The 24,499-nt window shown below is 37.4% G+C and overlaps 1 protein-coding gene across 1 annotated transcript in view; it reads right to left on the bottom strand.

Moving 5' to 3' along the window:
- RELN (reelin) overlaps nt 1-24,499 on the bottom strand; it is a 536,272-nt gene that overhangs the window by 307,652 nt on the left and 204,121 nt on the right. Inside the window, exon 4 of the mRNA XM_061165186.1 lies at nt 4,039-4,109. Coding sequence (XP_061021169.1) covers nt 4,039-4,109 — 71 coding nt within the window. The remainder of the gene's footprint in view (nt 1-4,038; nt 4,110-24,499) is intronic.

Below are 24,499 nucleotides of genomic sequence, written 5' to 3' on the forward strand. Positions count from 1 at the left end.
GAAGGGCTATCCACTCCAGTATTCTGGCCTGGAGAATTCAATGGACTGTACAGTCCATGGGGTCGCAAAGAGTTGGACACGGCTGAGCAACTTTCACTTTCACTTTTTAGAGATTTAGTAATAAAGAGCCCAGTTCTTACCCTCAAGGAGCCTATAGCTAACAACAGACAAGGCATGTGTGCTAATGTTCTTATTATAGTATTAAATATCACTTATCAAATGAATGAATGCATGCTTAAGTAAGAGACTTCTTTGAAAAGCAATGTAATGTGAAGGCTAATATCATGGGATATTGGCCAAACTGCCTGGACTCTAATGTCAGCTCGATCAGTTTCTAACTGTGAGATCTTAGCCAAGTTATTCTCACTGTATCTTTGCTTCCTCATCAGTCAAATGCAGATAATAACAGTTCCTTCTTTAGAGGGTTGCAGTATAAATAAGTCCATGTTTGTGGTGTGCTTAGAGGGCATTATGGCACACAGTAATGCTGACTGGGTTTCCATTTGTATTATTACTGGGCCTTGAGAGTTATGTCACCATGCATAAGAGTTGCCAAGACCAGCTCGAAGAGGGCCGTAAAAGGGATCTAAGTTTTGTGTTTTTTTTTTTTTTCAGGAGGAGGTAATACCTAAGCAGGACCTGAAAACCTGAGCTAGACAAAGAAGACAAGAAGATGGAAAATGGTCGTTCAGACAAAGAAAACAGAGTATAGAGTGCCAATAACATGGGTGATTGGGAGACAGGCATTCCAGGAATTTTAAAGAGAAATGAAAGGATAGCAACAAATGAAGCAGGGCAGGAAAACTGAAGCCAGGTTATCAAGAATTCTTCTTGTACAGCAACAGGGATTTTCCTTAATGATAAACTATTGCCTCCAATTGAGATACTGAGGGTTTGAAGCAGAGTAATGATAGAATCCTATTTCCATATTAGCAGCTCTGTACAGAGTACAGAGAAAGTGGGAGCAGGGAAAGTAGGGAGGAGGCTAGTACACAATTCTCCAAGGAGGGGATAGGCCCTGATCTAATGGGAAGCAGGAGAGAGAGGGAATCTTCTAATACACTGTCAGTATGTTTTCTGAGTCTTTCACGTTTTGAACAAATATGCTTGTGAAAGTGAAAGTGTTAGTCGCTCAGTCGCGTGCAACCCTTTGTGACTTCATGGACCATAGCCCATCAGGCTCCTCAGTCCATGGATTTCCCCAGGCAAGAATTCCAGGCAAGAGTGGATTGCCATGCCCTTCTCCAGAGGATCTTCCCAGCCCAGGGATTGAACCTGGGTCTTCCACATTGCAGGCAGATTCTTTACTGTCTGAATCACCAGGTGCAAACTATTATATATAGGATGGCTAACAATAAGGTCTTTCTGTACAGCACAGGAAAATATATTCAATATCCTGGGATAAACCATAGTGGAAAAGAATATAAGAAAAACCATATATATTTATGTGTAACTGAATCACTTTGTCGTATAGCAGAAATTAACACAACATGGTAAATCAGTTGTAAATCAACTCTACTTCAATAAAAAATAGTTAATATGGCTTAGCCAGTAATCATCTTGTAATAATAGCTATACTCAAGCTCCACAAAGCAAAATTTGCTTTGTTGAGATTCCTTAATTTAACTGAAATAAAAAAAACTACCAAGTATGTTGGGATTGAAAGATACTGTCCTGTGGCATACAGAGACTGTCATTTTACCCTCTTTAATACTTGGCTATTCCCCACCAATGCATAGGAAATTATTACATGTTAAATTTATGTTATTTTATTTGAGGATATAATTAATGTTTTAATCAGAAGTAGACAGGGCCAAAATAAATATATGTTTTATAGCACCAATTATTTTCCTTATTATTCCTGACAGCAGGAAGCCATCATTCTTGTTAGTATTCTTTCCACCTTATCTTGGATGGATTGATATGATTTCAATTGATTAGGTGCTGTTAAAAAGCTCAGTGTTTTCCTCTGGTCCTGGGCTGAAAGGCATTTTTTAATAATATACCCATCTACTATCATGTAAATTATAGTCAGGCATAACACTACTATATAAGGCACTTTTTTCCTGACTGGTTGAGAATTTTTTCCCATTGATTTTTCTTGTTTTGTTTTTTTTTGCTTTTCATTTCAAATGAATCCAATCCCAACAATTAATGCACAACAGAAGAGGCTCAAAATTCCAAGGCTTAAAATAAATCAGTTTTTAGGCAATGATAAATGTTAATAAAATTAGACCTGTCTTCTCTTGATTCCATGCAGTTTTCTGTCCAGAAAATTCTGTCCATACATATAATATATATGGTGTTCTATATTTTCAGTAATATGAACACTTTTATAGTCTGAAAAAAGATTTATAGTGTGATAGATTTCTTCAGCCTACTACAAAGGTTATCACACTTCCATTCTCAAAAGTCACAGAATACAAGTCTGTTCAAACAAACAAAGAACACTGATAATATATGTGCAGCTAGAATTAGAGTGGGATTTTCTAATTTGAGTTATTATATAAACAATCAGAAGTTTTCCAGTAATAGTTATCAAGTATCACATTACTTAGATAAAGCTATACTGCTGATACATACATTGCTACAAATAATAAATAGCACTTTCTTAAGCCTTTCAAAAACCCACATAATTTTCCTCATTTCTCTCTTAAACCCATTAGAGTCTCTTCAGCAGAGAGATAATTAGTAGAAATTTCCTTTAAATTCACTACTATAATTAAGTTAACAAGTTTCCCCCAAATATCACTCTGTAAACAAAAATTGACAATATGTCCATGATGATGGTGAAATTGGGATGATATATACAAAGACTGGCTTCAAATATATTAATTGTCAGGATGCTTAAATTAAGGAATATATGTATGGCTGAGGAAAAACTTGTATTCAACCTATCAACATTTTTGGAAAGGCTCATATGCTAAGCACTGTGCTAGTTTCTGGGACAGCAAAGAGCACTAAGGCATGGTTCCTATACTCACGAAGCTCAGTCTCTCAAGGATGATATCCACCACTTTTCAGAGGAAAATTCTATGTTAAATAGTAAATACAACAATGAATACACAAGCAAAGTTGGGTAGAAGCTCAAGAGGTAGAGGGAATAAACTTGTGTGGGGGCATAGACCTTGGTATTTACCTTTGCATTGCGTGCACATGCATACATTTATGTATGTGCATCTATAAGACTTTGGTATAAGTCTTTTGTGAGAGTCTGGATGCACATGAGGCAGTCACAAAGCTTAATGTGACTACTTATCATACACCTAATGTACCTAAAATGATGCTGCGTCTGAAATTAATAGTGCACATCGGTGAAACAAGTATATGGATGCTATACAATGCTCATATATAACATAACCAAATATTAAAAGCAATAAACATTTTTGACAAAGTTAATAAGAAATTTAAGTAGTAAATTAGACAGGTTGGTGCTGCTGCTAAGTTGCTTCAGTCGTGTCCGACTCTGTGCGACCCCACAGACAGTAGCCCACCAGGCTCCTCCATCCCCGGGATTCTCCAGGCAAGAACACAGGAATGGGTTGCCATTTCCTTCTCCAATGCATGACAGTGAAAAGTGAAAGTGAAGTCGCTCAGTCGTGTCCGACTCTTCACGACCCCAGGGACTGTAGCCTCCCAGGCTACTCAGTCCGTGGGATTTTCCAGGCAAGAGTACTGGAGTGGGTTGCCATTTCCTTCTCCAAAATTAAGCAGGTATGTTTCTGTAAAATTCTAAAATTACTAAGATTCATATTTCTAAGACAAATAAACATAATTCATTAAGGAAAAAAAAAAACTATGAAAAGAAGATAAATTTCCTGTTGGTTTATTGTGCTCACACTTAGTATCTTCAGAAGTCTACAGATCTTTATTAGTAAGTAGCAACAAGATAATTATTAGATATATCTTAAGGGGTCAGTAACTTCATTTTCAAAGCATATGATCAAGTAATAGCCATGAAATGCTTACTCAGTACATAGGACCTACCATGAATAATTTTGACACAACCAATATGAAGTAGTAAAAGATCCTTCTTACCTCCTTGTTCACACAATTGCTGGGCTAAAGCATCTTTGAAGATAATCTGGCCCCTGTGTGTTGCTGTAGCCCTGGAAGTGAATAGGAAAAGGTTAACACAAACCTTGTAATAAGTCTGGTGATAACAATATATTTTTAAACTTTTTAAAACCTTATTTTGAAATGTTATATGGACACGATCTTTTTAAAAATGAGTGCATCTAAACAGAGACGAAAATGAACAATAGAGTCAAGGCATAAACCAAGGCACCTTGGTTGAGAATTATCTTCTGATTGGTTTTACTTTGCAAAGATGCTCTAACATCTGTGGGCTTATTCTGAAAACTGCAGATGTGAGCAAATCTCGGGTAGGAAAAAAAGCACAGAAAGGATGTTTATTAAAGTTATTCTTCAGGAGACCTTGATATAAAATGTTTTGTAGTACAATAATGATATTAGCACTGGAGGAAGATGCCCGTAATGCACTTTTTTTCCGATATCAATAGTTACCATAACACAGAGATTTGAGACCAAGAAATACATTCTTAAGGTTTTTTTTTTTTTTTTTAAAGAAGCCTATTCTGAGCTTTCATAATACAAACTGTCATAATAAAATACACTTTTCCCCCCACTGGGTCTAATTTACCATTTGCAGAAGATGTGCATCTTTTACCTCCTCTAATCAGAGCTGTGCACACGGATTCATGAGAAAAATGACGTCCTTGTAGCAGACTTGTTATTCAGTAGCTATAATAGGAGCTGTCTGATTAGAGGAAGGGTTATTTATGCTTTATATTTGAAGTGTTTTTTCTTAAACAAGATTTTTTTCTTTTGGTACACAATCTATTATCTAAACAAATTTAAAACAGGAAATTACACCTCTTCATAAGAAATTTGATTTCAGAAAATAATCTATACAAAATCTTTTTAATAACTAAAATGCATTAACATTAAATCTCAACTTTAGTTCTAGCCAAAACCAGTCTAGGACAAAAACAATTTGATCCAGCCGTCATTTACTAAAGATGGATTATGTACAAGGCACTGGACTAGGTCACAAAATGCAGTATTTGGCCTCCGCGTTTCCCTCCATACGTGCATCCCTCAATTGACATCTTGCCCTTTGTCCAGCCCACTAGGGCTCATGGTTCCCAGCACGCCCATTCTGGTCTCCAGGTGGATGCACGTTCCTCCTCCATGCTGCAGACCTTACTGATTTCTATCCCGCATTGGACTGTTACTATTGCCAGTGTCAGTCCCCCAGGACCCAAGTCTCTGGAAGTACTCTGAAAAACTAAGCCACGCAGAAGTGTTAACGGGCGATACTGCTCCAGGCTAACATATTTCAGCTGTGACACTGAAAATACTATACTTTAACACACACAAACAATGACACAGTAGTGGGAGTTTTGAATAGTGGGAGAGAGATATAACTGGAGAGAAAAATCACTGGGCAGCCTTCAGCTCCCATCCCATGTGATGTTTGTAAGGGTAATCAGTCCTTGTTACTGCATATTAATCATTACTGAAACCACAGATAAACAGATATGCCACTCTCCCTATATAGTTACATATATTTATATGGTTTTCATTGCTTTTAGCAAGCTGAAAATGAGACGGACTAAACCAAGGACCAATCCAAGCCATAAACAAGACCCACAGACCCATGAATTAATTACAAGCTTTATTTCCAGAGAGAACATGGAAACTTCATTTACCTAAACAAATCTCAATCAAGTCAAGAGCTTCCAAGTTCACATATACTTCTGATAGCAAAACAGCAATTATAAATGCAGACTTTTAATTGATGTTTACTTTGGAAGGGATATATTTTCTGAAATCACTAACCACCAAGAAAAGTCCTGCAACATACAGTATTTAAATAATTGTTCATTTTACTTATCTTCGGATTATAAGTATATAATATTCCTATGGTAATATTTCTCATTGGTCCACAAACTTAGTTATCATTGTGCCAGTGTATGCGCCCATGAACATGAAGAAGCCAAAGTATTCAAATAAAATTCATGTCACAGAGGTTCTGCCTTTTCACTGGAAATCAGAGATACTGATATATACATTGGTTACTGCACAGCGCCCTGTAAATAGTCCGGATCACTTCTACTTCTTAGTTTCCTCAGATTTAGAATTTCATTCATGCTCTTACTTTTGCTATTGGGGTTCAATGAATGAAGTTCTAAGAACTATAGAACAATTAAAACTGAATACATTTTTAGCATCTAGTCAAAATTGCTTTAGCAGTGGTACTCATTCTTCAAACAAATATTACAGAACTCCTCCTATATATGAACAGGGGAGCCCCAGCTTTTGAAGTTGTTGGGTTCCTTCTCTTCAGCTAGCATGCTCCCTAGGGCCCAGTCTCCAAAAGTTCCTGGTATTCTTCCCTGGAATACTTGGGGATTTGAAGTCGAAAAGTTTGAAAACCAATGAACTCGTCTGACTCTTGACAAGAAATAGACGCCCAGGGCGCACCTGCTGAGGGTCACAGAGCCTGATAACAGCAGGTAGAACCTAATCTCAGGTCTTGACTCCAAGCCTTGGATTCTTCTCACTGCATCAGTGGTTTTCAAAACGTGCTCTATAGTGTGCCCGGGGGTCTCCAAGGGAGTCCAAGGGATGGGCAGCAGGAAATGCTTCAGGCACCATTAATTCATCTAGAGCATCTGGTTCTAATATATGTTCTAAGTATTTAATGCTGTTTGAAGAAAGGGCTCAGCAGTTTCAAACTGGATTGACAAGCACACTATGTGCTCAATGTCATTATCAGAAGTCCTCTGCTTGGGAGAAATAAAAGTAATAATAATAATAATGTAACTGATATAGGTATGTATAAGGCATATATATACATATATCATGCATATATATAATTCATGCACATATATATGTAAGGGCTCTATATCTGTTGTAAGGGCTCTATGTAATTAAGTTAGTTAATGTCGACAACAACGCTATTAGGTAGGTACTATTATCCTCATTTTCCTGGGACACAGAACTATTTGTTTCGGCTGCTTAATGTCTTGTAACTGGTACTAGGTCAGTATTCAAACTCGGGCAGTCTGAATGTCAAGATCTCATTTTATGTTGTTCAGTCACTCAGTTTTGTCCAATTCTTTGTGACCCTATCGATGCAGCACACCAGGCTTCCCTGTCCTTCACCAACTCCCAGAGCTTGCTCAAACTCATGTCCATCAAGTCGGTGGTGCCATCCAACCATCTCATCTTCTGTCATCCCCTTCTCCTCCTGCCTTCAATCTTTCCCAGCATCAGGATCTTTTCCAGTGAGTAAGTTCACATCAGGTGGCCAAAACATTGGAACTTCAGTTTCAGCATCAGTCTTTCCAATGAATATTCAGGACTGATTTCCTTTAGGATTGACTGGTTTGATTTCCTTGCAGTCCAAGGGACTCTCAAGAGTCTTCTCCAACACCACAGTTCAAAAGCATCAATTCTTTGGCACTCTGCTTTCTTTATGGTCCAACTCTCACATCCATCCATGACTACTGGAAAAACCATAGCTGTGACTATACAGACCTGGTTGGCAAAGTAATGTCTCTGCTTTTTAATACACTGTAGATGGTGACTGCAGCCATGAAGTTAAAAGATGCTTGCTCCTTGAAAGAAAAGCTATGACAAATCTAGCCAGCATATTAAAAAGCAAAGACATTACTTTTTTCAACAAAAGTCCATCTTTTGTTGAAACCATAGTCAAAGCTATGGTTTTTCCAATAGTCATGGATGGATGTGAGAGTTAGACCATAAAGAAAGCTTAGCGCTGAAGAACTGATACTTTCAAACTGTGGTGTTGGAGAAGACTCTTGAGAGTCCCTTGGACTACAAGGAAATCAAACCAGTCAATCCTAAAGGAAATCAGTCCTGAATATTCATTGGAAGGACTGATGTTGAAGCTGAAGTTCCAATACTTTGGCCACCTGATGCGAAGAACTGACTCACTGGAAAAGACGATGCTGCTGGGAACGATTGAAGGCAGGAGAAGAAGGGGATGACAAAGGATAAGGTTGTTGGATGGCATCACCGACTTGATGGACATGAGCTTGAGCAAGCTCCAGGAGTTGGTGATGGACAGGGAAGCCTGACATGCTGCAGTCCATGGGGCGTCAAAGAATCAGACAAGACTGAGTGACTGAACTGACAGACAAGGTTTGTCAGTAGCTTTTCTTCCAAGGAGCAAGAATTTTTAAAATTCAGGGCTGCAGTCACCATATGCAGTGATTTTGGAGCCCAAGACAATAAGGTATCTCACTTTATAACTATTACATTAAATTGTCATTGATCTGATTCAAAGATTTGATGGTAGTTTTCCATCTTTTTTTTTGGAGGAAACCCTGCTTTCTGGGCCTAATCTTTAAATCCATGCCTCTTAGAGACTGTTCTCTATTCCAACTTTTCAGTCCATTTCTCTTGATCACTTTTCTCACAGTGTTCTCAGTCCTTTGGCTTCTATTCAGCTCACTACAGTTCCCTTTGAGCTCTGCCCCATTTCCTATCAGCCCCCAGATCCCTTGCATCTCTTCTTTTTTCCTACCAAACACAAACAAGCCAGATGCCAAGCTTATTAACACCACTGTCCAAGTCCTATGATACAAGGACACAGACATATGCATTGACAGATAATCATCATGTACACCACTTCCTATACAAATCATTAAAGCCCTCAGATCACACTTTAAAAATTGCCATCCTACTATAGGTGTCTGGTTAGGTGATTTTAAGGGCCTGCTACTTAGCACCTTTTCTTGGGGGGAAGAAAAAGTAGAAGCCCAGGTAACCACCAAGAACCCAAGTTCCATTGATTTTACACATGAATAGCCCCAGGTTGTGACTTTCCTCAATAAGGGCAAGCCTACTTTGAACACATTCAGAGTTAATGAAGTAATTCATGGTGGTTTACTACAGAAGCACAGTGCTTACTTCAAATATTCTATGGCAATATATATTTATATAAAATATATTTAAATATATATATATATAGTCAAATATAAATGTATAAATAAACATAAATATATACATTTAAATATAAATTTAAATATATATTCCAAAATTGCTAAAATTACAGTAACTAGAGTTAAAAGACCCTAGAGGTTATATCCTTCAATTTTTAACCCATGATATATTTGTCTTTCTACAAGAGCTTCTAGAACTAACACCCAAAAAAGATGTCCTTTTATTATACGGGACAGGAATGCAAAAGTAGGAAGTCAGGAAATACCTGGAGTAACAGGCAAATTTGGCCTTGGAGTACAGAATGAAGCAGGGCAAAGGCTAATAGAGTTTTGCCAAGAGAATACACTGATCATAGCAAACACCACCTTCCAACAACACAAGAGAAGACTCTACGAATGGACATCACCGAAATAGACATAGAAATGGACAATACCAAAATCAGATTGATTATATTCTTTGAAGACAAACATGGAGAAGCTCTATACAGTCAACAAAAAGAAGACTGGCTCAGATCATGAACTCCTTATTACCAAATTCAGACTTAAATTGAAGAAAGTAGGGAAAACCACTAGACCATTCAGTTACGACCTAAATCAAATCCCTTATGATTATAAAGTGGAAGTGACAAGTAGAGTCAAGGGATTAGATCTAATAGAGTGCCTGAAGAACTATGGATGGAGGTTCATGACACAGTACAGGAGATAGGGATCAAGACCATCTCCAAGAAAAAGAAATGCAAAAAGGCAGAATGGTAGTCTGAGGAGGTCTTACAAATAGCTGTGAAAAGAAGAGAAGTGAAAGGCAAAGGAGAAAAGGAAAGATATACCCATTTGAACGCAGAGTTCCAAAGAATAGCAAGGATAGATAAGAAAGCCTTCCTCAGTGGTAAATGCAAAGATACAGGAAAACAATAGAATGGGAAAGACTAGAGATCTCAAGAAAATTAGAGATACCAAGGGAACATTTCATGCAAAGATGGGCATAACAAAAGACAGAAATGGTATGAACCTAACAGAAGTAGAAGATATTATGAAGAGGTGACAAGAATACACAGAAGAACTATATAAAAAAGATCTTCATGACCCAGATAATCACAACGGTGTGATCACTCACCTAAGGTCAGACATCCTGGAATGCAAAGTAAAGTGGGCCTTAGCGATCAGGTAGAGAGGGAGGTGGGAGGGGGAATCGGGATGGGGAATACATGTAAATCCATGGCTGATTCATGTCAACGTATGACAAAACCCACTACAGTATTGTAAAGTAATTAGCCTCCAACTAATAAAAATAAATGAAAAAAAAAAAAAAAAAAAGAAAGCATCCCTATGAACAAAGCTAGTGGAGGTGATGAAATTCCAGTTGAGCTATTTCAAATCCTAAAAGATGATGCTGTGAAAGTGCTGCACTCAATGTGCCAGCAAATTTGGAAAACTCAGCAGTGGCCACAGGACTGGAAAAGGTCAGTTTTCATTCCAATCCCAAAGAAAGGCAATGCCAAAGAATGCTCAGACTATGCACAACTGTACTCATCTCACACGCTAGTAAAGTAATGCTCAAAATTCTCCAAGCCGGGCTTCAACAATACGTGAACCGTGAGCTTCCAGATGTTCCAGCTGGTTTTATAAAAGGCAGAGGAACCAGAGATCAAATTGCCAACATCTGCTGGATCATCGAAAAATCAAGGGAGTTCCAGAAAAACATCTACTTTTGCTTTATTGACTATGCCAAAGCCTTTGACTGTTTGGATCACAACAAACTGTGGAAAATTCTTCAAGAGATGGGAATACCAGACCACCTGACCTGCCTCTTGAGAAACCTGCATGTCAGGAAGCAACAGTTAGTAATGGACATGGAACAACAGACTGGTTCCAAATAGGGAAAGGAGTATGTCAAGGCTGTATATTGTCACACTGTTTATTTAATTTATATGCAGAGTACCTCATGAGCAATGCTGGGCTGGATGAACCCCAAGCTGGATTCAAGATTGCTGGGAGAAATATCAATAACCTCAGATATGCAGATGACACCACCCTTATGGCAGAAAGCAAAGAACTAGAGAACCTCTTGATGAAAGTGAAAGAGGAGAGTGAAAAAGTTTGCTCAAAACTCAACATTCAGAAAACTAAGATCATGGCATCTGGTCCCATAACTTCATGGTAAATAAATGGGGAAACAAGGGAAACAGTGAGAGACTTTATTTTCTTTGGCTCCAAATTCACTGCAGATGGTGACTGCAGCCATGAAAAAGATGCTTGCTCCTTGGGAAAAAAAGGAAAGAGGGAGAAGAAGGGGACGACACAGGATGAGATGGTTGGATGGCATCACTGACTCAATGGACACGAGTTTCAGTAAACTCCGGGAGTTGGTGATGGACAGGGAGGCCTGGTGTGCTTCAGTCCATGGAGTCGCAAAGAGTCAGACACAACTGAGCGACTGAACTGAACTGAACTTATAATAATATATAGCTATGGTATATGGTGACAAGCATTTATTTTCAGAATTATATTATGCAATTTATAGCTCTCTTTTGGGAGGAAGTCTATCAAAGTTGTGATGCTAATAACTATGTTGGTACTACTTGCACTTAATTTTCAATAATTAGCAGTAATTTTTCAGAAGAGTTCAGAAAATATCCTCATTGTTCAGTGTTCTGGGGAGTAGACCAAATTTCTTAAATAAGCTTCTAATTAGTACTTATCTTCTTGGGAGATGCATAGGTTTCTAGAGCAAGTTTGCCAACAAGAATCCCTATTAAATATGTAATTTTAAAAGTTAGGGTGACTGTTACGATCTATCATTTGAAGAGCTCCATAGATTCTGTCAGATGAAGAAAGTTCATTATGGACACCATATTCAGAGCTTGAAACAGCCTCTGCTATGAATTTTGAAAAACTACCATATTCTAATTTTAACTGCACTCCTAGAACAACTGTCTAGTAGGCTGCTCAAGCCATTTAACAGTAAGTGTGTGTTGTAGCAACATATGAAGCTGAAGCTCACAGTCCCTGGAATCAGAAAGACAAGTGGATGACCACAGGGAGCTGCCACTGACAAGCTGAATACATACTTCTTTAATTACTTGAGGCTTCAGATTCTCTATATGAAGATAGGGTTAACCTCAACAGTTATTATTTAAAGATAATAACATTCACTCTTCAGATGCTTATAGTCTCTCTATCTAAATAGATTTCAAGCTTTTGGAATAGTAGAAATAGTTAATTAGAAATAAATTTATTCCCCACAAGACATCTGTCATAATGGCTTGAACATATGAGTGAATCAAAACAATTTTCAGTTCACAATTTGTTTCTATTCTGAATATTGCCATCAAGTTTCCAAAACAGGACTGAAAAGGAGTTTTAATATAGTTGCTATAACACCTACCCAAGTGTACTGTTTCATTATTTCATGAATCAATTTGCTCACAGATTAACCTAAAGAATCATTTTTAAGCCTAGGACAATGTGCACTCTCTTGACTGGAATCTCTTTCCAGATTCATCCCCACACAGTCACAGCTTTCACATTGTGTGAATCTTCTTTCTAAAATTGCTTGACATCCTTCTGTGACTCTTCATCACTTAAAGCGGTCTGTCAGTTTCCTTAGAATGACCTAAGAGGTTCTTTAGGATCTGGTCCCTGCCTAGTATGTCCAGGTTCACCTTCCATAGCACCTTGTCATTGAGCCACAGAGTAGTTTTCACAGGTTCTAGAATGCCTGGTTTCTTTCATGCCACTCCTTTCACAGTTTTTCACATCCTATCACCTGCCATTTAAGACTTGATAAAAAATCTTTTATTCCTCTAAAATTTATCCAGAAATCTCTTTCCCTTACAAAACCTTCTTAGACCTGCCAGGTAGTGTTAGATATCTTCTCCAAGGATAACACAGCCTATTTTCTTAGCCTTGACTTGAAATGAAATGAAATCAAAGTCACTCAGTCATGTCTGACTCTGTGACTCCATGGACTATACAGTCCATGGAATTCTCCAGGCCATAATACTGGAGTGGGCAGCCTTTCCCTTCTCCAGGGGATCTTCCAAACCCAGGAATTGAACCCAGGTCTCTGCAGGTGAATTCTTCACCAGCTGAGCCACAAGGGAAGCCCCTGACTTAGGAACTTCCTAATTTAAGGTGACTTGACTTGCAGCCCAGGCCTTTCTTTCCACAGTTATTCTTATAAATTGAAACAACATGGAAAGAAGCAAACTCATTCATGACTGCCTAACAACCTTAACCAACAATAAATTAATGTTGATCCCTTCTAAATCCACCACTTCTAAATCCACCACCACTGCATTACCACTTACCATACAATGTTAAATGCTTTAAAAACTAATCCATATGCTATTGCATAAGAAACATTGAGGAAGATGCTGAGGTGATAATAATAGATGGTCAAGATAAACATCATTATAAGCAAGATTTATTCCAGAAATCAGTCAACAGTCAGAACAATAAAAGTAAATAAGCTCATGTATTTGCTTTACTATTGCTACATGTTTTTATGATGTAACATCTTCCAGAGTATTCTTAAATCACTTGTGTTCCAGAAATGCCTTCTAAACTTCAAAACAAAAATGTTTTTCATACCACCTTTTAAAATCATCAAAGAAAAGTATTTGAGTGGCTCTGATGTTTTATTTATTTTTTTTTTCCTTTTTTAATTTTTATTATTATTATTTTTTTTTTCCCAGTGGGTTTTGTCATACATTGATATGAATCAGCCATGGATTTACATGTATTCCCAATCCCGATCCCCCCTCCCACCTCCCTCTCCACCCGATTCCTCTGGGTCTTCCCAGTGCACCAGGCCCGAGCACTTGTCTCGTGCATCCCACCTGGGCTGGTGATCTGTTTCACCATAGATAGTATACATGCTGTTCTTTTCAAATATCCCACCCTCACATTCTCCCACAAAGTTCAAAAGTCTGTTCTGTGTTTCTGTGTCTCTTTTTCTGTTCTGCATATAGGGTTATCGTTATCACCTTTCTAAATTCCATATACATGTGTCAGTATGCTGTAATGTTCTTTATCTTTCTGGCTTACTTCACTCTGTATAATGGGCTCCAGCTTCATCCATCTCATTAGGACTGGTTCAAATGAATTCTTTTTAATGGCTGAGTAATATTCCATGGTGTATATGTACCACAGCTTCCTTATCCATTCATCTGCTGATGGGCATCTAGGTTGCTTCCATGTCCTGGCTATTATAAACAGTGCTGCGATGAACATTGGGGTGCACGTGTCTCTTTCAGATCTGGTTTCCTCAGTGTGTATGCCCAGAAGTGGGATTGCTGGGTCATATGGCAGTTCTATTTCCAGTTTTTTAAGAAATCTCCACACTGTTTTCCATAGCGGCTGTACTAGTTTGCATTCCCACCAACAGTGTAAGAGGGTTCCCTTTTCTCCACACCCTCTCCAGCATTTATTGCTTGTAGACTTTTGGATAGCAGCCATCCTGACTGGCATGTAATGGTACCTCATTGCGGTTTTGATTTGCATTTCTCTAATAATGAGTGATGTTGAGCATCTTTTCATGTGTTTGTTAGCCATCTGTATGTCTTCTTTGGAGAAATGTCTGTTTAGTTCTTTGGCCCATTTTTTGATTGGGTCACTTATTTTTCTGGAATTGAGCTGCAGGAGTTGCTTGTATATTTTTGAGATTAATCCTTTGTCTGTTTCTTCATTTGCTATTATTTTCTCCCAATCTGAGGGCTGTCTTTTCACCTTACTTATAGTTTCCTTTGTTGTGCAAAAGCTTTTAAGTTTCATTAGGTCCCATTTGTTTAGTTTTGCTTTTATTTCCAATATTCTGGGAGGTGGGTCATAGAGGATCTTGCTGTGGTTTATGTCGGAGAGTGTTTTGCCTATGTTCTCCTCTAGGAGTTTTATAGTTTCTGGTCTTACATTTAGATCTTTAATCCATTTTGAGTTTATTTTTGTGTATGGTGTTAGAAAGTGTTCTAGTTTCATTCTTTTACAAGTGGTTGACCAGTTTTCCCAGCACCACTTGTTAAAGAGGTTGTCTTTTTTCCATTGTATATCCTTGCCTCCTTTGTCAAAAATAAGGTGTCCATAGGTTCGTGGATTTATCTCTGGGCTTTCTATTCTGTTCCATTGATCTATATTTCTGTCTTTGTGCCAGTACCATACTGTCTTGATGACTGTGGCTTTGTAGTAGAGTCTGAAGTCAGGCAGGTTGATTCCTCCAGTTCCATTCTTCTTTCTCAAGATTACTTTGGCTATTCGAGGTTTTTTGTATTTCCATACAAATTGTGAAATTCTTTGGTCTAGTTCTGTGAAAAATACCGTTGGTAGCTTGATAGGGATTGCATTGAATCTATAGACTGCTTTGGGTAGAATAGCCATTTTGACAATATTAATTCTTCCAATCCATGAACACGGTATGTTTCTCCATCTGTTTGTGTCCTCTTTGATTTCTTTCATCAGTGTTTTATAGTTTTCTATGTATAGGTCCTTTGTTTCTTTAGGTAGATCTACTCCTAAGTATTTTATTCTTTTTGTTGCAATGGTGAATGGTATTGTTTCCTTAATTTCTCTGTCTGTTTTTTCATTGTTAGTATATAGGAATGCAAGGGATTTCTGTGTGTTAATTTTATATCCTGCATTACAGGCTTACATCAAGAAACAGGAAAAAAACCAATTAAATAACCTAACTCTACACCTAAAGCAATTAGAGAAGGAAGAAATGAAGAACCCCAGAGTTAGCAGAAGGAAAGAAATCTTAAAAATCAGGGCAGAAATAAATGCAAAAGAAACTAAAGAGACCATAGCAAAAATCAACAAAGCTAAAAGCTGGTTTTTTGAAAAAATAAACAAAATTGACAAACCATTAGCAAGACTCATTAAGAAACAAAGAGAGAAAAACCAAATTAACAAAATTAGAAATGAAAATGGAGAGATCACAACAGACAACACTGAAATACAAAGGATCATAAGAGACTACTACCAGCAGCTCTATGCCAATAAAATGGACAACTTGGATGAAATGGACAAATTCTTAGAAAAGTATAACTTTCCAAAACTGAACCAGGAAGAAATAGAAGATCTTAACAGACCCATCACAAGCAAGGAAATCGAAACTGTCATCAAAAATCTTCCAGCAAACAAAAGCCCAGGACCAGATGGCTTCACAGCTGAATTCTACCAAAAATTTAGAGAAGAGCTAACACCTATCTTACTCAAACTCTTCCAGAAAATTGCAGAAGAAGGTAAGCTTCCAAACTCATTCTATGAGGCCACCATCACCCTAATTCCAAAACCAGACAAAGATGCCACAAAAAAAGAAAACTACAGGCCAATATCACTGATGAACATAGATGCAAAAATCCTTAACAAAATTCTAGCAAACAGAATCCAACAACATATTAAAAAAATCATACACCATGACCAAGTGGGCTTTATCCCAGGAATGCAAGGATTCTTTAATATCTGCAAATCAATCAATGTAATACACCACATTAACAAATTGAAAGATAAAAACCATATGATTATCTCAATAGATGCAGAGAAAGCCTTTGACAAAATTCAACACTCATTTATGATTAAAAATCTCCAAAAAGCAGGAATAGAAGGAACATACCTCAACATAATAAAAGCTATATATGACAAACCCACAGCAAGCATCACCCTCAATGGTGAAAAATTGAAGGCATTTCCCCTGAAATCAGGAACAAGACAAGGGTGCCCACTCTCACCACTACTATTCAACATAGTGTTGGAAGTTTTGGCCACAGCAATCAGAGCAGAAAAAGAAGTAAAAGGAATCCAGATAGGAAAAGAAGAAGTAAAACTCTCACTGTTTGCAGATGACATGATCCTCTACATAGAAAACCCTAAAGACTCTACCAGAAAATTACTAGAGCTAATCAATGAATATAGTAAAGTTGCAGGCTCTGATGTTTTAAACAACCTTTTAACTAAGTAAGCCTGTGTCAACTTGCCTCAGAGGCATCCGTAGGCAACACAGGGACAGAAATGGTAAAATAGTGAACCAATGCTAAGAAAATCTTACTAAAAATTATGTTAGCCATTCGACAGTGAATTAAGGAGTCCATATATGTGTTGAAACATTAACGCTAAGTATTTAGGTCTTATCTCCGAGGGGGACTGACCGAGAGTATTAGCTTCAGACACAGAAGGGGAGCTTGCCATGGGTCTGGCACTGGCTCTCTCCACAATTTAGGCATATCATTTAGCTTCTCTGTGTCTCATTTTCTTAATCTATAAAGTCAACTGACTGAAATGGATAACTTCTAAGGTTCACATGGTAGATCTAGAATCAGAAGATGTGTGTTGGCACAACAGCTCAACAGTTTATGTCAACCCCAGACAAATGTTTATCTTTGAGTACTCAATTGTATATGACTTCTGGACTATAGTCTGCCAGGATCCTCTGCCCATGAGATTTTTCCAGGCTAGAATACTGGAGTGGATTGCCATTAAAAACTTACACTCCTTCTTGTTCAGGGTTGTGGTGAAAATTAGAAGAGATCAACTCCGTGAAGGACTGCAAAAAAATGTGAGGAATTATGATGATATTCTGACAGGTAATTTTGCAAAATATAGCACGAATTTGAAAAAGAATTAGAAGACATATATCCTACACGATTTAGGATTCTTTTTTAAAAAAGCTATAAGTTAAAATGTTTCATGGCTTAAACAAAGCTGATGACAACTCTAAGGAAGGACAGGATTTCTTTTTTTTAATTAATTTATTTTTAACTGGAGGATAACTGCTTTACAATATTATATTGGTTTCTGCCATCTATCAACATGGATCAGCCATGAGTCCCCCTCCCTCCTCCCACCCTCATCCCACCCCTCTAGGCTATCACAGAGCACCAGGTTTGAGATCCCTGCATTATATAGCAAATTTCCACTGGCTATTTAATTTTACATATGGTAATATATATGTTTCAATGCTACTCTCTCAGTTCATCCCATCCTCTCCTTCCCATTCTGTGTCCACAGTCTGTTCTCTATGTATGCATTTCCGTTGCTGCCCTGGAGCAACATATATTCATATATATGCCTTAATATACAATATTTGTTTTTTTGTTTTTTTCTCTTTCTGACTTTTGCTCTGTATAATAGGCTCTAGGTTCATCCACCTTATTAAAACTGAGTCAAATGTGTTCCTTTTTGTGGCTGAGTAATATCCCATTGTGTGTACGTACAAATCCTTTATCCATTCCTCTGTCAGTGGACTTACAGGTTGCTGCCACACCCTCACTACTGTAAATAGTGCCGCAATGAACACTGGGGTACACGTGTCTTTTTCAGTTACTGTTTCCAGAGTACATATGCCCAGTAGTGGGACTGTGGGGTCACACGGTAGTTGCTTTCTAGTTTTTGAAGGTGTCACCATACTGTTCTCTATAGTGGCTGTATCAATTTGCATTCCCACCAACACTGTAAGAGGATTCTCTTTTCTCCACACCATTTCTAGAATTTACTGTTTGTAGTTTTCTTTTGATGGCTATTCTGACTGGTGTGAAGGGATAACCTCATTGTAGTTTTAATTTCCATTTCTCTAATAATGAGCAATGCTAAGCATTTTTTCGTATGTTCATTAGCCATCTGTATGTCTTTCTTGGAGAAATGTCTGTTTAGGTCTTCTGCCCGTATTTTGATTGGGCTGTTTGTTTTTCTGGTATTGAGCTGAATGAACTGCTTGTATATTTTAGAGATTAATCCTTCATCAGCTGTTTCATTTGCTATTATTTCTAAGCATTGTCTTTTCACCTCATTTATAGTTTCCTTTGCTGTGCAAAAGCTTTTAGGTTTAATTAGGTCCCATTTGTTTATTTCTGTTTTTATTTCCATTACTCTAGGAGGTGGGTCATAGAGGATGTTGTTGTGATTTATGTCAAAGAGTGTTCTGCCTATGTTTTCCTCTAAGAGTTTTATATTTTCTGGTCTTACATCTAGGTTTTTAATCCATTTTGAGCTTACTTTTGTGTATGGTGTTAGGAAGTGCTCTAATTTCACTCTTTCACACATGGCTGTCCAGTTTTCCCAGCACCACTTGCTGAAGAGACTATCTTTTCTCCATTGTATATTCTCGCCTCTTTTGTCAGAGATAAGGTGCCCATAGGCATGTGGGTTTAATCTCTGGGCTCTCTATCTTGTTCTATTGGTCCATATATCTGTTTTTGTGCCAGTATTACACTGTCTTGATGACTGTGGCTTTGTAGTATAGTCTAAAGTCAGGCAAGTTGATTCCTCCAGCTCCATTCTTCTTTCTCAAGATTGCTTTGGCTATTCAAGCTCTTTTGTGTTGCCATACAAATTGTGAAAATTTTTGTTCTAATTCTGTGAAAAATATCATTGGTAGTTTGATAGGGATTGCATTGAATCTGTAGATTGCTTTGGGTAGTACTTGCTATTATTTTCATAATATTCATTCTTCCAATCCAGGAGCATGGTATGTACCTCTCCATTTGCTGTGTCATCTTTGGTTCCTTTCACCAGCATCTTATAGTTCTCTACATACAGGTCTTTTGTCTCTTTAGATAGGTTTATTCCTAGGTATTTTATTCTTTTTGTTGCATTGGTGAATAGAACTGTTTCCTTAATTTCTCCTTCTGATTTTTCACTGTTAGTGTATAAAAATGAAAATTTCTGTGCATTAATTTTATATCCTGCAACTTTGCTTTATTTATTGATCACCTCTAGCAATTTTCTGGTGGCGTCTTTAGGGTTTTCTATGTATATTATCATATCATCTGCAAAAAGTGAGTTTTACTTGTTCTTTTGCAATCTGGATTAGGAATGACAGGATTTCTAACTTAGTTAATTAATCACAATAATTAGTAAAATACTAGTGTATTGATATAATACTGATATTTTTGTAAAGAAATCCTGACAAAGTATACATAATGGTTATTTTGGAGGAAACAAATTATAAGGCAAGCCTCTCTCATAGGTAACAGTATTTGATAATTTTTCTGTTCTAAAAATAATTTGTGCATATTATGAAAATTTTAAAATATAGGAAAGTACCAATGTAAAGCTTAAATTACTCATATTCATACCCAGGAGAGCTAATCAGTATTAACATTTTAGAAAAGTATACACCCTTCTAGTTTTTAAAATCAGCTTATGAGTATAAAGATTTTTAGAAAATCACTTGCTTAAAAGTAGTTATATTCCTTTATGTTATTGTTATTGTTCAGTCACTAAGTCATGTCTGACTCTGTGACCCCATGAACTGCAGCATGCCAGGCTTCCCTGTCCTTCACTATCTCCTGGAGCTTGCTCAAACCCATGTCCATTGAGTCAGTGATGCTATATTCCTTTATACTTATCTTCCTTTATACTTAATATGTGTTATAAGTAGTTTTTATTTCATTAAATATTTTTGGAACAAGATTTTCAAAAGCTAAATAATAATCCACTGTATAGTTGTATCATAATTTCTTTATTATACCATTGTTGGAATTTTGTTTCTTTTTTAATATCTTAAATAATAAAATAACCTTGGATCATATCTTTAGCTTTTACCTCCAGCTTTACTGAGATATAATTGACACAAAACACTGCATAAGTTTAAGGTGTGAAAGGTATTAATTTGATACATTTATATATTGCAAAGTGATCACCATCATAGCATTAACTAACATCTCAATCCTGTCCATAATTTTCATATCTTTTTTATGGTGAAGATGCTTAAGATCTACTCTCTTGGCAGCATTCGAGTATACACACAGTGTTGTTAGCTATAATTGCCACGTGTACATTAGACCCCCAGAACTCATTCATCTGGCTAACTGGAAGTTTATACACTCTGACAGATCTTTCCTCATTTACCCTACACCCCAACACGTGGCAACCACTATTCTATTATTTCTCTGAGTTCAACATTTTCACCATATCTTGTATTTTAAGATGGATAATATAATTAAGGGTATAAATACAAAAGCCATAACTCCAAATAGCATTTAAGAAAGGGTACATGACCCCATTAGTGTCCCAGAGAGTACCCATGCCACAACAGCTCTGCTGATAATAAATGTGTGCGTGCTAAATCACTTCAGTCGTGTCCAACTCTTTGTGACCCTATGGACAGTAACCCACCAGGCTCCTCTGTCCATAGCGATCCTCCAGGAAAGAATACTGGAGTGGGTTGCCATGCCTTCCTTCAGGGGATCTTCCCCACCCAGGGTTGAACCCGCATCTCTTACGTCTCCTGCAATGGCAAATGGGATCTTTACCACTAGAGCCATTGGGAAAGACCAGCAACAAACATTATCAGTCTATTAATTCTCATTTCAAAGATGGATGTCATGTTACTTTTAATTCCTATCCCATTGATTATTAGTGAGGATATTTTGCATATTTGGTGATTACATTTTTCAGCTTTGGGAATGATCTATTCATGTCATTGCCAACTTTGCTATAGGTGGTAGTGTTTTTCTGAGTTACTAAAGAGCTCTTTAAATGTTAAGGCTATTAATTACATGTTATACTTGTTGTCAACACTTTTTATGCAGTTTATAATTAGTCTTTTACTGTCTTTATGATTTTTCATTTTCAAAAGTTTAAAATTTTTATATAATCAAATATCTTAATCTATTGCCTTTTAATTTTTTTCTAGGATTTTCATGCTTAGAAGCTCTTTCCCATTCTAAACTCAGTTAAAAAGATGTTTGTTTTCATATTCTTTTGGGAATTTTTTCTACTCATCTGGAATTTATTTTGGTATATTGGACATTCAAGTGGGAATTTAAATTTTTTTTTCATTGATTTAAAAAGGTCCTTGCATATTTTATTGAATATTTTTTATCAACCTATTTATTATGGCACCTTTTCTATATTGTGCTTTCAGTATATATCAGAGTAATTTTCTGAAATATCTATATGGGCCCACTGATGTGAAAGCCTTTGACAATTTTCCACATGAAATAATTTCCAAGCTATGGTTTTCCCAGCAGTCATGTATGGATGTGAGAGTTGGACCATAAAGAAGGCTGAGCACCAAAGATCTGATGCTTTCAAACTGTGGTGCTGATGACTCTTGAGTGTCCCTTAGACAGCAAGGAGATCAAATCAGTCAATCTTAAAGGAAATTAGCCCCGGATATTCATTGTAAGGACTGATGCTGAAGCTGAATCTCCAATACTTTGGGCACTTGATGCAAAAATCCAACTCTTTGGAAAAGATCCTGATGCTGGGAAAGATTGAGGTCAGGGGTGAAGGGGACACCAGAGGATGAGATGATTGGATGACGTCACTGACTCAACGGACATGACTTTGAGCAAACTCTGGGAGATAGTGAAGGACAGGGAAGCCAGATGTGGTGCAGTCCATGGGGTCGCCAACAGTCAGACACAACTTAGTGACTGAACAACAACAACAAACTCAATTATGTTGTTGTTGTTTAGTCACTAAGTCATGCCCAATTCTTTTGTGACCCCATGGACTTTAGCCCACCAGGCTATTATGTCCATGAGATTTCCCAGGCAAAAATACTGGAGTTGGTTGCCATTTCCTTCTCCAGGGGATCCTCCAGACTCAGGGATCAAACTTGCCATCTCCTGTTTGGCAGGAAAATTCTTTACCACTGAGCCACCTGGAATACCCTAAACTCAATTATACGGGTAGACTAAAAAGGGACTTGGAAATAATATCTTCTCATGATTTCTAACTTGATTGGAAATAGACAATGCTTTTAATAGCCACAATTAACTTATAATCATGAAGTGGAAATGTACAGTGAACATTTCAAATCCACAGATCATACTTATTTCTAGCTGTTAAATATTAGTTGATTCAGATGATTACAGATAACAATTCCTATGGCAGTTTGAGAATACAGATTTGTCAGTTAAACATTTATGTGGGTGACATGGGAAGAATTTTAGGAAATTTTAATAAATCTGAGTCTTATTCTCTAGAAATGTTGAATCAGTGAGTGTCTGGAATTTAGATATGAGGTATAACATACAGGACTGAAAATAGGAAGATGGAGAGAAACCTCCAGCATGAAGAACTAGACTACCATCTACTTCCTTTTCGTCCTACACATTATCAAGAAACTGAAAACAACAGGACAAAGAGAAGATCGTGAAAGCTTCCAGAAAAACAAAGTTAAAGAATTTTCAAAACAAGAAAAGAAATGCATCATTTTCATGTCCTCATTACAGCAATAAATGCTTTCAAAATTTTCTGAGAATATTATTTTTAATCTAGACAAGAATTCTGTTCTTGCCACCTTTATTCAACACTGTAATGGAGGTTCTAGCCTGGATAATCAGGCAAGAAAACAAAATACAAGAGATCTGGATTGAAAAAGAAGTAAAAACATCTCTATTTGTGAATGGCATGATCTTGTTCACAAAAAAAATCTAAGGAATCCACAAGAAAATTATTATAATTAATAATAATAAATAAGTCCATCAGTACATTTCAGTTGCTCAGTCATGTCTGACTCTTTGCAACCCCATGGACTACAGCATGCCAGGCCTCCCTGAGTTTACACTAACTCCCAGAGTTTACTCAAACTCATGTCCCTCGAGTCGGTGATGCCATCCAACTGTCTCATCTTCTGTCATCCCCTTCTCCTCCTGCCTTCAATCTTTACCAGCATCAGGGTCTTTTCAAATGAGTCAGTTCTTCACATCAGGTGGCCAAAGTATTGGAGTTTCAGCTTCAACATCAGTCCTCCCAATGAATATTCAGGACTGATTTCCTTTAGGATGGACTGGCTGGATCTCCTTGCTGTCCAAGGGACTCTCAAGAGTCTTCTCCAACACCACATTTCAAAAGCATAAATTCTTCGGTGCTCAGCTTTCTTTATAGTCCAACTCTCACATCCATACATGACTACTGGAAAATCCATAGCCTTGACTAGATGGACCTTTGTTGGCAAAGTAATGTCTGTGCTTTTTAATATACTATTTAGGTTGGTCATAAGTTTTCTTCCAAGGAGCAAATGTCTTTTAATTTCATGGCTGTAGTCGCCATCTAAAGTGATTTTGGAGCCTGCAAATATAATGTCTGTCACTGTTTCCACTGTTTCCCCTTCTATTTGCCATGAAGTATGGAACCAGATGCCATGAAAGTATGGGACCAGATGCCATGAAAGTATGGGACCAGATGCCATGATCTTAGTTTTCTGAATGTTGAGTTTTAAGTCAACTTTTTCACTCTCCTCTTTCACTTTCATCGAGAGGCTCTTTAGTTCTTCACTTTCTGCCATAAGGGTGTTGTCATCTGCATATCTGAAGTTATCGATATTTCTCTGGGCAATCTTGATCCCAGCTTGTGCTTCATCCAGCCCAGTGTTTCTCAAGATGTACTCTGCATATAACTTAAATAAGCAGGGTGACAATATATAGCCTTGATGCACTCCTTTCCCTATTTGGAACCAGTCTGTTGTTCCATGTCCAGTTCTGACTGTTACTTTCTGACATGCAGGTTTCTCAAGAGGCAGGTCAGATGGTCTAGTATTCCCATCTCTTGAAGAATTT

The sequence above is a fragment of the Dama dama genome, chromosome 18 (assembly GCF_033118175.1).
Source record: "Dama dama isolate Ldn47 chromosome 18, ASM3311817v1, whole genome shotgun sequence".
Taxonomy (NCBI): domain Eukaryota; kingdom Metazoa; phylum Chordata; class Mammalia; order Artiodactyla; family Cervidae; genus Dama; species Dama dama.